At 45.7% G+C, this 14,177-nt stretch overlaps 1 protein-coding gene across 3 annotated transcripts in view; it reads left to right on the top strand.

Annotated features, from left to right (window-relative positions):
• NBEAL2 (neurobeachin like 2) overlaps positions 1-14,177 on the top strand; it is a 408,006-nt gene that overhangs the window by 329,370 nt on the left and 64,459 nt on the right. For all 3 annotated transcript variants that reach the window (XM_033931896.1, XM_033931894.1, XM_033931895.1), the window contains 7 exons: positions 991-1,115; positions 2,013-2,153; positions 2,413-2,543; positions 5,431-5,540; positions 8,662-8,779; positions 11,144-11,241; positions 13,790-13,906. In XM_033931896.1, coding sequence (XP_033787787.1) covers positions 991-1,115; positions 2,013-2,153; positions 2,413-2,543; positions 5,431-5,540; positions 8,662-8,779; positions 11,144-11,241; positions 13,790-13,906 — 840 coding nt within the window. The remainder of the gene's footprint in view (positions 1-990; positions 1,116-2,012; positions 2,154-2,412; positions 2,544-5,430; positions 5,541-8,661; positions 8,780-11,143; positions 11,242-13,789; positions 13,907-14,177) is intronic.

Here is a 14,177-nt window from a genome sequence, read left to right as displayed (position 1 = left end):
TTTGCATGCTTGTCACCTCTGTTATATGTTCTACTGTATTTCCAACCAAGCTTAAGAGCCAGTGCTTTCAGCTGCAATGTCACCTACATTTAGGAGCTTTTAAATTATGCTCTTGGCCTTTACCCCTAGTCCTTGAGGTCCATCAGTAGATCAGGTTGTCAGGATTTACCTAATGATTATGTATGAGAGAGATTTGCATGCCTGCCGACAACGACGGAAGCTTAAAAATGATAGTTGTGTGTTAGGTTTATGCAGTAACATTGAGGCTGTGGAAAGACAAAAGACTGTATAAGACTTTGACCCAAATATGGACAACTCCGGTCCTCGAGGGCTGGAATCCAATCGGGTTTTCAGGATTTCCCCAATGAATATGCATGAGATCTATTTGCATGCATTGCTTTTAATGCATATTCATTGGGGAAATCCTGAAAACCCGATTGGATTCCGGCCCTCGAGGACCGGAGTTGCCCATGCCTGCTTTAACCCCTGATGAAGCTTGAGATAGCGAAACGGCAGAGTTCCTGTCGGGTGAAAGCTAAGTACCACAGTTTATTACAGTCTAAATCGAGTAGAATTAAAACACATTATAACAACCTTTGTTGGGCATATGTGAACTGATGATGATGCTCATAACCCCAGTGAAGACACCAGGAAATTACAGGTGTTTGGATGTTTGACATTCACTTTCCCACTTATATGCGGTATCAATGATAAGTTTCACTTTACTTGACTCAGTTTGTTATGTGATATAATTTTATTGAGCAAGTTGTGCTCTCTTTTTTTGGTTTTAACCAAGAGTGTCACAAGCACCAAATGCACCCTATATGACCCCCTCCCAACTGACGCACTGTGCTCCTGCCCTGCCCACATGGTGACATTAGAGCAAAGGAAGCCAACGGATGGCTTCTCTTATACCCTCTATGGCCTCACATAGCTTGCTACGGCCCTGCAATTTAACCATTTCTATCTCTGTTTTTTTTTAAATTTTAGTTTCCATGGATTCTGCAAGACTATGTCTCGGAAACTCTCGACCTGAGTAACCCGGCTGTTTTCCGAGACCTTTCGAAGCCCATTGGGGTGGTGAATGAGAAGCACGCCAAGGAGGTGAAGGAAAAGTGAGTTATTAGGGAGGTGGGAATGGAGAAAGGGCCATTTCAGAGCCATGACTATGGATCACCTCGAGCATCTCATTCCTTCAAAAGCAAATGAGCAGCAGCTTGTTCTTGGCAAGGTACCTAGCTTGCAAATATCCTCCGTCCCTTTAAAGTCATCAGGAATCTTGTCTATTACTGTGAAGAACAAAGATCCCTGCTTAGAGGGGTTTAAATACACTTATAAAGTAGTTTCAAGGGATTTTATAAGTTGTTCCTTAGCATCCATTCAGACCGTCCTCTCTCTTTTTTGCTTCTTTCTTTCCTTCCTTCCCACCCCACCCCATGGCATCTCTGTCACCTTCCTTTCCCTACCCAATGCCCTAGCATCTCTCTCCTCTCCTTCCCCCCTCAACCCTCCCTTCCCCATGGTCTGGCATATGTCTCTCCTTTCCATTCCCTTCCCTAGTCTTCCTTCTCCCTCCTCTCCCAATTGGAAGCTTTCTTCCTTACTCTTCCCTCCCCCACCCAAGATGGGTACCTCTCTCTCTCTCTCTCTCATCGTCATCAGTGGCAGACTTCACAACTCGCTGCTCTAGCCAGCATCGGGCCTTCCTCTCTACCAGTCCCACTTACTTCTTGTTTCCATGAAGGCAGGACTTGGCAGAGAGGTAGGTCGGCTGCCGGCAGAGTGAGTTGTGAAGGCTGCCACTATCAGAAGGAGAAGAAGTTTCCGGACCATGACACTGGCCCTGGGAACACCTCCTTATGGGCAGCACCTGGGGCATACAGCCCCCCTCCCCTTGGAATGCCACTGGTCCTAGGTGAATGCATGTTCGATGGAGCAAAATATTCAACTGAAGTAAATAAATAAGTCCTTCCTTTGCTGGTCACTCAGTTCCCTTGCTTTCATTTGCTCAGGTATGAGAGCTTCGAGGACCCCACAGGCACAGTCGACAAATTTCACTATGGCACCCACTACTCGAATGCAGCTGGTGTAATGCACTATATGATTCGGATGGAGCCGTTCACCACACTGCACATTCAGCTGCAGAGTGGCAGGTAAGATGGAGATGCGTGCAGGCTATTCTGGCACCATCTGTAGCTCAACTCTCTTCCCTCCATGCCTCTGACACTGCCTATTCCTCCAAATCAGTTTGCTCTTCTGCCCCTATTCCCAATCATCTCTTCCACCAGACATCCTCCACAGTCCCTCTCCCACAGCTTGTAGGGCACCGTCTCTTCCTGCACTATGTATCTTACCTAGTAGAGGTCTTTGCCTGCCGTCACCTACCCTCTTTTGTGTTTCCTCTGCTGTAAGGTTTGACTGCTCGGACCGGCAGTTCCACTCGATCCCCGCCGCTTGGCAGGCACGCTTGGAGAATCCTGTGGATGTGAAGGAACTGATCCCTGAATTCTTCTATTTTACGGACTTCCTGGAGAATGGAAATGGTAATAGAAGGGAGCCCCCCAGGGGGAATGTGTAGGCTAGGATTTAAAACATTGCACAACATTTTGGGTAAAAGTTGTGGCTGTCTTCCTGTAACCAGGGGAGGCTATGTTTTCAGGCTGTAGCGGAGAGAAGATTTTTCTGCCTATTGTCTAGTGTGGGATATTTTTTTATTTTAATTATTTTGTGGTCCACCACTTTTTTTTCTCTCCTGCTTTTTATGGATTCCAGCTGATTCAGAGCCAGCCTCTGCTGGGCTGCGGCGGCTTGAGCCCTCATTCAGAGCAGAGAGCTGCACAGGAACGGGAGGATTGTTAGGACTGGAGCATAGGAAACAGAGAGTGGGGGTAAATGGACAATACTCGGACTGGAAGAGCATCACCAGTGGGGTGCCGCAGGGCTCAGTACTTGGACCCATGCTCTTCAACATCTTTATAAATGATCTGGACATTGATACGACGAGTGAGGTGATTAAATTTGCAGACGATACAAAGTTATTCAGAGTAGTGAAGACACAGGGGATTGCAAAGATCTGCAACGTGACATAATCAAGCTGGAGAAATGGGCATCGACATGGCAAATGAGGTTCAACATGGATAAGTGTAAAGTGGTGCATGTCGATAACAAAAATCTCATGCATGAATACAGGATGTCCGGGGCGGTTCTTGGAAAGACCTCCCAGGAAAGAGACTTGGGAGTTCTGATCGCCAAGTCGATGAAGCCGTCCACGCAATGCGCAGCAGCGGCAAAAAGGGCGAACAGAATGCTAGGAATGATAAAGAAGGGGATCACGAACACATCAGAGAAGGTTATCATGACGCTGTACCAGGCCATGGTGCGCCCTCACCTGGAGTAGTGGGTTCAGCACTGGTCGCCGTACATGAAGAAGGACACGGTACTACTTAAAAGGGTCCAGAGAAGAGCGACTAAAATGGTTAAGGGGCTGGAGGAGTTGCCGTACAATGAAAGATTAGAGAAACTGGGCCTTTTCTCCCTCAAACAGAGGAGATTGAGAGGGGACATGATTGAAACATTCAAGATACTGAAGGGAATAGACTTAATAAATAAGGACAGGTTGTTCACCCTATCCAAGGTAGGGAGAACGAGAAGACACTCTCTAAAATTGATAGGGGATAGATTCTGTACGAACGTAAGGAAGTGGTAGAAAACTGGAACACTCTTCCGGAGTCTGTCATAGGGGAAAACACCCTACAGGGATTCAAGACAAAGTTAGACAAGTTCCTGCTGAGCCAGAACATACGCAGATAGGGCTAGTCTCAGGGCGCTTGTCTTTGACCAGAGGGCCGCCGCGTGAGCGGACTGCTGGGCACGATGGACCACTGGTCTGACCCAGCAGCTGCAATTCTTATGTTCTTATGACTCCACCAAAAATATATAAACCTTAAATCTAAATTTTTAAGATAAGGAGCACCCTCAGCATGAGTTTAAAAGCTTTAAAGAGCGACTCAAAGAGCAGCTCTAGTGCTTAGACTAGCAAAGCCAGCAAACACTGAGCAGAGATTACCTCTCACTGCCAGCCGCACACCATCATCTTGGTGCTCCTGTGTGCTTTAAAGTGCAAGTCAAGTGCAAACAATGTGCAATAAATAAATATATATAAAAGTGGAAGATAAAAAGTTCACTGTCCTGCAATGCCCTGTATGCCTAACCCACTGACCTGAACAGAGAATGAAAAAATTAGTCATTTGTCCCTCCAGTTACTTAGCTAAATAAAGGTGCTGAAGTCAAATAGTAGCAAGAAGAGTCCAGATTTTTTGGGATCAAAGACCAAAGTTAAGGTGCAGTCCTCTTTCAACGTGGCTCGACCCAGCAGGTCAATAACAGACCATTGACCTTTCCTCCAGGAAATTGTCCAAACCTGATCTAGGCACCAAACTTAATTATTTTAATTGCCTTATCGGCGCTGATAATTGAAAGCGACATTAAGACCAATTAAAAAACTGCTTGGCACAGCAGACATACTTTTTCACTGGTTACTTTGTTTGTCTTGTTTGTCCAATTGACTATTTGATCTAAGTATTACAGTCATAAGGGAGAAAAACTGCGACATAATACTCAGCATTGAGGCTCAGACTCTTGAGTAGAGAATGACAACGGGGAAAAAAATCTGTCCCCATCACTGCCCCGTCACCGGACCACCGTCCCCTTCACCGCCCAGGAAGTTGCGTCAGAAGAGAAACTTCCGCCCACACACGCGCGACTGCACGTACGCGTCGGCGACTTCCAACAAGACTGAAACCTTAAAGCGCCGTAAAGGTAAGGGGGAGGGAGGGAGATAGATAGATTCAGGTGGGTAGGTAGGAAGGAGAGAGGGGGCTGTGCGCGATCGGTGAGCGCCTGTGTTCCCTCCCTTAACTGCGGTGAAAGGCCATTCACCGCTCCACGGGGCGGTGGATGGCCTAGTCCCCGTACCTTCGGTGAGCACCTTTCCCCCCTCCACCGTTTTGGCGGGTTACCCGCGGCTACTCGCAGCTTGCCGCGGGTAGCATCGTGTCATTCTCTACTCCTGAGGAATGCCTTACAGCCGAAACGCGTACATGTCGAGTCTTGACCACCATAAACATTGAGCACCACAGGTGGCCTTCTTTGTGTTTCTACCGTGACACAGTGGGATCTCCTGTTTGGGTGCATTAGAGAATTTTTCTAAGCAGCAGGCTACCTCTATGCATATAGCTCTGGGGATCAGCGTCCCAAAACCCTGAATATACTAGTAAAGGTGGAATTTTCTATTTGTACTATTTACTCTCCTTTTACCTGATAGTGTCCGTCTGGCCTGCTCCTGTGCACATAACCAGCCACAGGGTACTTATAGGAGTTGGATAAAAATTGTCTTTTTTTTTTTTTCTTCTCTTCTCTTTTCACGGTTAGGATTTGATCTTGGGAGCCTTCAGATGTCTAATGAAAAGGTGACTGATGTTGTCCTCCCCAAATGGGCTAAATCCAGGGAGGACTTTATCTGCAAACACAGACAAGCTCTGGTAAGATACAACTTTAACGTTCTTGTACTTGCTCACCGTGCGTTCTTACTTTGGTCTTCCTTCATTTTTCTATTTTCGTATCCCTTACACTCCTCCCATAGACTTTGTTCCTGCTACTACTTATCATTTAGCGCTGCTAGACGTACGTAGCGCTGTACATGAAATATGTAAGAGGCAATCCCTGCTCAACAGAGCTTACAATCTAATTAAAGCAGACAAAACAGGACAAACGGAGGGAATAGTAAAATTGACATGGGCACTTTATAAGTGAGTGGGAGTTAGGAGTTAAAAGCAGCCTCGAAAAAGTCCTGGCCTCCAATGTCCTGGCCTCCAATGATGATGACTGCCGTGTGATCTGAGCCTGAAACAGACTGGGAGGACTTTAGGCTCCTCCCAACAACATCCGCTCAGCTGGTAATCCCCTCCTATCTATGCCCTTCTCGCCAACTGCCATCTCCATGACAGCTACTAAAATGGTATGTGGTCTTCGTCATAAGGCGTATGGGGACAGACTTAAAGATTTCAATCTGTATACTTTGGAGGAAAGGCGGGAGAGAGGAGATATGAAAGAGACGTTTAAATACCTACGTAATGTAAATGCGCATGAGTCGAGTCCCTTTAATTTGAAAGGAAACTCTGCAATGAGAGGGCATAGGATGAAGTTAAGAGGTGATAGACTCCGGAGTAATCTGGGGAAATACTTTTTTACAGAAAGGGTGGTAGATGAGTGGAACAGTCTCCCGGAAGAGATGGTGGAGACAGAGACTATGTCTGAATTCAAGAGGGCCTGGGATAGGCACGTGGGATCTCTTGGAGAGAGAAAGAGATAATGGTTGCTGCGGATGGGCAGACTAGATGGGCCATTTGGCCTTTATCTGCCGTCATGTTTCTATGTTTCCAGACTCCGTCCCTTCTGCCTTTGCTGCGCCGTATGTTTGGAACAAGCTGCCCAAACCCCTACGGCAGGCTCCATCTCTGGCAGTGTTCAAGGCCCAGTAAAAAGCTTTCAACTCCTAACTCCTCTCACCTTGGGTTCTGCATCCCCCAACCCTATATGTCATGTCTGTCTGTCCGAGTTAGATTGCAAGCTCTTCCGAGCTGGGACTCTCTATTAAATGTCAAAATGTACAGCGTTGTGTACGCTTTTTCAGCACTATATAAGTGATTAGTAGTATTAGTAATCTACTCGTTACCCCTAGCTATCTGCAGATCAAATTAGACCAGGGGTTAGCAACTATAGTCTTCAAAGGTCACAATCCAGTCAGGTTTTCAAGATTTCCACAATGAATGCGCACGAGATTGATTTGCACGTACTGCCACATTACAATAAGATCAAACATACTAAAAGGACATGCATATCGAATTATCCACAATAGAAGTAAAATGATTTGAATCGCACACAAAAGGGGAGAGAAACAAATTTCTGATGCATGTAAACGTGCTAGTGATCACTTCACATTTTTTGGTTAGAGCAGTGTATCGCGAACTGTGTGCCCCGGCAGATTCCAGGTGTGCCGTGAAATGCCGGTGAGGAGGAGAGGCGCCGGCTGACTGCTTACATAATTCGCCTTTCACAGCGAGAGGCATGTGCTGTAGTCAGTCAACCGGCACAAGCGCCTCTCCTCATCCTCCTTCTGCAGCAGCACCCCCCCCCCCCCACCCCGGCAGTAATAGGAGGCTCAGGGCAGTGCGTGGATGTTGACGTGATGACATCACGCATGCGCATGATGTCATCGCATCGACGTCCACTCATTTCCGGGTATCCTCCAGCCACTGCCCCGAGATTAGTGCGCCGGAGCGTAAAACGTTTGCGGCACACTGGGTTAGAGGTACAAATACACGTACAGTCTTTTAAATTCAGTGTGTCTAGAGAGAGAGATGGCACTTACTTTGTTTGGACCAAATACAAAACCATATGGCATGTTATCACTTTCTAAGGCAGAGGACGAGGAACGTGTTCATTTGGTAATCGCACAGCACACAGATTATTGCATGTAATTCCTCTTTGTCTGTTCCAGTAGTTTTCGATAGCAGCAACACTTTGCAGTTTGCAGCGCTCTTTAAAATTGTGTATCAGGAAACCGTGTCAGGCAGCAGGCTACTTATTAGACATCAAGAGTACTGTATTTTCACACATATAACGCGTGCGCTATACACGATTTTACAAACCGAGCATAACCATGCGCGTTATATGCGTGAGCGCGCTATACAATTTGTTTTTTACATTGCTGATTCCCCCCCTCCCGATGTCCGATTCATCCCCCAGCCCCCCCGCACCGTTTGCGTTGGAGAAGCAGCCTACCGTGGGTTCGCGATGCCAGTGAGCCCTGCGCTGCTTCCTCTGCTGCGGTCCCGCCCCTTCTCTGATGTCAGAGAAGGGGCGGGACCGCGGCAGAGGAAGCAGTGCAGGGCTCACTGGCATTGCGAACCCACGGCAGGCTGCTTCTCCCCCGCAAACGGTGCGGGGGGGCTGGAGGATGAATCGGACGTCGGGGGGATGCGAGTAGTCCTTCAGGGTGGGGGGGCCAGCGGTCCTTCGGGGTGGGGCATCAGGCTTTCAGGGTGGGGCGGGCCTTCAAGGGGGGGGGATATGACTTCAGGGGGGGACAGGCAGACCTTTAAGGGGGGACAGGACTTCAGGGGGGGGACAGGACTTCAGAGGGCAGGGTGGCGAGAGGAGAGTCGGGGCAGCAAGACAGGAGCAGGGCGGCGATTCGGGGCAGAGGGCAGGCGAGAGGAGAGTCGGGGCGGCAAGGCAGGAGGAGGTTTTACCTCAATGAGCAGCATGCGCGGTATACGCGTGTGCGCGCTATATAGCAATTTATTTACATAAATGATGTGTTCCCACGCACTTTACTTGTATGCGCGTTATATGCGTGAAAATACGGTAATCTTTTTGGTTTGATTTGCACTCTGGTGCCATCTACTGGGCTTCTTTCATGCACCCCTGAAAAAGGCTACCTTAGCCGAAACACAATATGAAAAAGGATTGAAAGATTTGCTCTTATGACTGCTTCGTTTTATGTATATGCTATATGAGCATCATTTACAATGTTCAAATAGATTGATTGTCCCTGAAGTTGTTTGATTGTGTCCCTTCCCCACTTCTTTTTTGTTCCAGGAGTCGGAACTTGTGTCTGCTCACCTCCACGAGTGGATCGACCTAATCTTCGGGTACAAGCAACGGGGCCCTGCCGCTGTGGAGGCATTGAATGTCTTCTATTACTGCACCTATGAGGGTAAAAGAGACCCCCCCCCCAAGCACTTTGGGCAGCTTTCTGGTATATCGCTCAGCTCCTGCTTGTACTAGCCCAGGGGTGGGCAATTCTGGTCCTCGAGAGCCACAGGCAGGTCAGGTTTTCAAGATATCCACAATGAATATGCATGAGATGGATTTGTATGCACTGCCTCCTTGAGATGCAAATCCATCTCATGCATTGTGGATATCCTGAAAACCCGACCTGCCTTTGGCTCTTGAGGACCGGAATTGCCCACCCCTGGCGCTAGTGTGATATTGTCTTCTCTTAATCTGTGGATGTCTGCATCTCAGTGTTAGGATACCTGAGACAAGGGGAAGTGGTGGTGGGGGAATCTGAGAACAAGACAAGGTAAAAGGAAAAAAAATAACATTAAATTCTTTTGACTAAGTCTTCTATGCTGCCACAGACATAATTTTTCACACGTGAGCAAGTTAAATCCCAATTGTGGAGGAATACCTAATAACCTCATTACTGTTCATTTTAATATAATGTGTGCCCATGTGTGCATGAATTAACAGCAACGGTGAATTCATTTCTGCATTGTGTGGCCAGTAATGTGTGTGCAAAACCTTGTTAACTACATGGTTCTGCCTCTGGTAAATTTTCTGCATCAGCTCTGACTAAAGCAACAGTTTGATATGCTGTATGTGTCTACAGTATATCAGGATCTGGAAAGACAGTGAATTTGCACCAAGGATTATGATATAAAAGAGGTGTATATAATAGTGGAATGGAACTTGTTTACTCTTTCCAAAAAAATGCAAGGACTAGGACATGCAATGAAGCTACAAAGTAGTGAATTTAAAACAAATTAGAGAAAATATTTTTTCATTCAACATATATTTAAACTCTGAACACTGTTGTAGAGCGGTTAGCTTAGCAGGGTTAAAAAAAAAAACCCCCAAGGTTTGCACAAGTTCCTGAAAGAAAAGTCCATAAACCATTATTAAGATGAACCTGGGAAAATTCACTGCTTAATCTGGCCACTGTTGGAAAGAGGATGCTGGCCTTAATAGACCTTTGGCCTGTCCAGGTATGGCAATTCTTATGAAGCATTGGATTAGAAGATGGTTAAAAAAGTAATTATAACAGAATTCAGTGACTGTAAGAGGTTGTTTGACCTCCCATTGCTGTTGAGGCTTCTGCAGTGGAGCTGTTGCTAGGCATAGTCCCTGCTCTTTCTGCCTTTAATTCACTTCTGTTTCAAAGGACCAGAGGAGCTTTTCAGTCTGCATGTTCACCCTATGACACAGTACCACGGATCCTGCATGATTTGCCACTTAACCCTTGCATTCCCTTTCTGCAAAGAAACTTTTTTTTTTTTACATTCCACCTGAATTTGCCCTTTATATAAATAGTCACATATTTGAAATACTTGAATGCGAGTCTGTACTTGCATCTATTTTAAGAGTAAGGAAGAAGGGGCAGGCAGTGGTGGGGCATGGGTTTTCTGCCAATCCATAAGACCATAAGAATAGCTTTACTGGTCAGACCAATGGTCCATCAAGCCTAGTAGCCCGTTCTCACAGTGGCCAATCCAGATCCCTAGTACCTGGCCAAAACCCAAAGAATAGCAACATTCCATGCTACTGATCCAGGGCAAGCAGTGGCTTCCCCCATATCTTTCTCAATAACGGACTATGGATTTTTCCTCCAGGAAATTGTCCAAACCTTTCTTAAAACCAGCTACGCTATCGGTAATGCGTTCCAGAGCTTAACTATTCTCTGAGTGAAAATAAAATTCCTCCTATTGGTTTTAAAAGTATTTCCCTATAACTTCATCTAGTGTCCCCTAGTCTTTGTAATTTTTGATGGAGTAAAAAATTTGATCCACTTGTACCCATTCTACTCCACTCGGGATTTTGTAGACTTCAATCCTATCTCCCCTCAGCTGTCTCTTTTCCAAGCTGAACAGCCCTAGCCTTTTTAGTCTTTCCTCATACGAGAGGAGTTCCATCCCTTTTACCATCTTGGTCGCTCTTCTTTGAACCTTTTCTAGTACCGCTATATCTTTCTTGAGATAAAGAGTCCAGAATTGAACGCAGTACTCCGGGTGAGGTCGCACCATGAGGCGATACAGAGGCAGACAAAGACACACCACATTCAGCATTGAATTCCTGGCTCTGCACGCTATTTCCCCCCCCCCCACCCCTGTTTCTACCTGCCTTTATTCTTCCCTCCCCCCAAGCTTTGTGTCAGGACCAGACAAACACTAGCCCCCTAGGATGAAAAGCAACAGAAATCCATCTCTGAGGCACTACTCGGTCGGTTCCTATGGCAGTCTTCCTGTTCCCCACCCTCAGTGACAGAATATGCCCAAACTGAGCACATGTTCATTCCTAGGAGCCGTGGACCTGGATGCTATTGCCGATGAGGCAGAACGGAAGGCTCTGGAAGGGATTATCAGCAATTTTGGACAGACGCCATGCCAGCTCCTTAAGGTAATGGGATACTAACAGAAAGCATAATTTGATAAAGTAACAGGCGTCTCACAGGAGGAGAAACAGTATGAGCATCATGAATAAGAGATTTAAACACGGTCACACATTTTACATCCCAGGGCACTTTTCAGATTACAGAGAGATCCATATTCAAAGGGTTTGTCCAGCTGACTTTAGAAACAGGCCAAATGGCCCCATCCACACCATCCATTATCTCCTCTTCATAGAAACATGATGGCAGCTAAAGGCCAGTGAAGATTAGTTTAATTCTCAAATCTCACCCATCTCCACCCCTGACCTACCAAACTTTGTACGAGCAAATCATAGCACACATAAAATTTTGCAAGGTGGACGTAGCGCCAGGGATGTTGCTGTGGTACAGTATAATGTCAGCTAGTCTAGGATCTGGTATTTAGTAGTGGGTGGCCAAAGCTACCCAGGTAGCTCTGACCAGACAGAGAGCAGGCATAAAGTTAGCCGGACAACATTATCTGGTTAATTTTGGGCCAGGGTTAGACGTAATGGGGCTCAGGGCCTCAAAGCCTACTTTTGTAGGCTGTTCATCTTTCAACTTGGCACGGCCCCCCCCCCCCCTCCGTGACAAGAGCCAATTTATCCAAAATGTTTGACCCAAGATTTACAAAGAGCAGCAAGGTGTAGCTTCTCTCTCCTTCAACCCCTGGTCTAGGGCAATTGCCCTCTTGCCTACCTCTAATGCCAGCCTTTGAATGTGGTCCTTAAAGCTATGCTGACCTGGAAGAAAAGCAGACCTTAACTGGCCTAAAGAGACGCATTATTGGCTCATCATAGACCTTGTAGTTCTAGTTTTCAAGGTGGCATACAAGCTCCTCCTTCAGGATTATAAGGGCTTTATCCTCTGAGTCAGTAAAATGTATCACAGCCTACAGAGATGAGAGTTGTAGAGGAAGTATCTGAAAGAACAATGAACTCTTGGGTGCAGTCCAAACTTTTAGTTTCATAAAATTTCTCAGACCCTGCAGGAATCTGAGGGCTAAGGACAGCTTGTGTAAGTATACGGTACAACCAGTTGAAGTAAGAAAGCTGATCCTGAAGACATGAAATATCTTTCAGACAAGATAATGCTTAAATGTTATGAGAGGGAAAGTTTTTTATTTTGGGGGGGAGAGGGGGGGTTTATAGGCTGGATTCTCTAATCAGGCACATAAAAAAGCCAATAATTAAATTCCCTTCAAGTATCTATGTATAGATGAGCTAACAAGACCTTCTCACTGTCACACTGTTAGTTGTAGGAGCCATGAAGCAAACAATTATATTATCAACAAACATAGTCGCGTGTACAAGGTGATAAAACTCTCTGATAGACCAAAGTTGCCCCCTGTGATTCACAAAGGAGATAGCATTGATAGCATTATTTCTCCGTGTCTGGTTAGGAATTGCACGGCATACGTCGGTGGCAGTGATCAGATAAACAAGGACATGGAAAAATGAGGAGTAATGAGGCCAAGTGAGCCCAACGTGTTGGAGAAACACTTTATCGAGACGACTTGACCAAGGCCATGTTTCGGCATCCGTGCCTGCATCAGATCTTGATATACAGAGCTCTCGTGCACTTAAAGGCAGCATAGTTGATAAAGTCAAGGCAAGTCACACAGATTGGAAAGCAAATGTATTCCAATATCCAGCTGGTTCTATTGAAGAACTTTGGCAGTAATCCTCTTGTCTTTAATAGAACCAGTTGGATATTGGAATACATTTGCTTTCCAATCAGGGTGACTTGCCTTGACTTTATCAACTATGCTGCCTTTAAGTGCACGAGAGCTCTGTATATCAAGATCGACCCCTGATGCAGGCATGGATGCCGAAACACGCTTGTGTCGAGTCATCTCGATAACATGTTTCTGCAGCACGTTGGACTCCCTTGGCTTCATTACTCTTCATTTCCTTGTTGCATTATTCACGAAGTTGACTGATTCTTCTCCATTGAATGATAAGATAAAACTTTCCCAGTGACTTTTCTCAGTGCATTAGATCTTTCATTCACCCAGACAGTCAGTAGATCTAATCTAATTTTCTATTTGTGCGTTGCTCATGCCTATACAGACTCAAGGCGACTTAAAGAGAGGAGGGAGGAGGGAAGAGGATAGGGAAAGAGGAAATTAGGAGAGACGGAGCAGATACAGGAGATTAAATGTCGAAAAGATGGGCTTTCAGTTTTCTCAGAAATATGGTGTGGAACTCTTAACAAGAGAGACAATTAATCATGTTTGTCAGAACTCATTTCACAAAATGCAATTAGAGCATGGGTTGGACACTTTGTTAGCTGCTAGAGAGGAAGCTGTCTTTTGTTCTCTGTATTTCATATGCAAGGAAATCTATTCAGATTTAACCTTATTCCCTATTTTTGATTTTTTGGGGATGGTTAACACTGACAGCAGAACACAATATTGACCAATATGGCCACCCATTAACTGCTCTTACCATCTCTGTGCAATTAGATTCCTCTCTCCTTTTTGTTCCTGAACTTTTCTTACTTATGCTCTGTTTTTTTACCCTTTTGTCATTGAAGGAGCCACACCCAGCACGTCTGTCTACAGAATTTGCTGCCAGAAGGCTGGCCAGGTTGGACACCTACTCACCCAATGTCTTTGAGAACCTGGGAGAGCTCAAATCTTTCTTTGTTGAGGTATAGTAGCTCTCTTTTCTCTCCCCTTATCCTAATTAGGAGTCAGACATGTAATCGGGATACTGTGTGCATTGGGTTTTTCTTTCTTATCAATGCCTTTCTCCAATCAATGCCAGAAATTTAGAGAGCAGATTACATATATACAGTTCACAAATAAGTAAAAGGTAAATTTAAAACAACTCAGAAAGGTTTGGATACGTTCCTAAAAGAAAAGTCCATAAGCCATGATTAAAATGGATGGGAAAATCCTGAGATAAGCAGCATAAAATCT

This window comes from Geotrypetes seraphini, chromosome 2, assembly GCF_902459505.1.
Source record: "Geotrypetes seraphini chromosome 2, aGeoSer1.1, whole genome shotgun sequence".
Lineage (NCBI taxonomy): Eukaryota > Metazoa > Chordata > Amphibia > Gymnophiona > Dermophiidae > Geotrypetes > Geotrypetes seraphini.
This window is presented reverse-complemented; position numbering and strand designations above follow the sequence as displayed.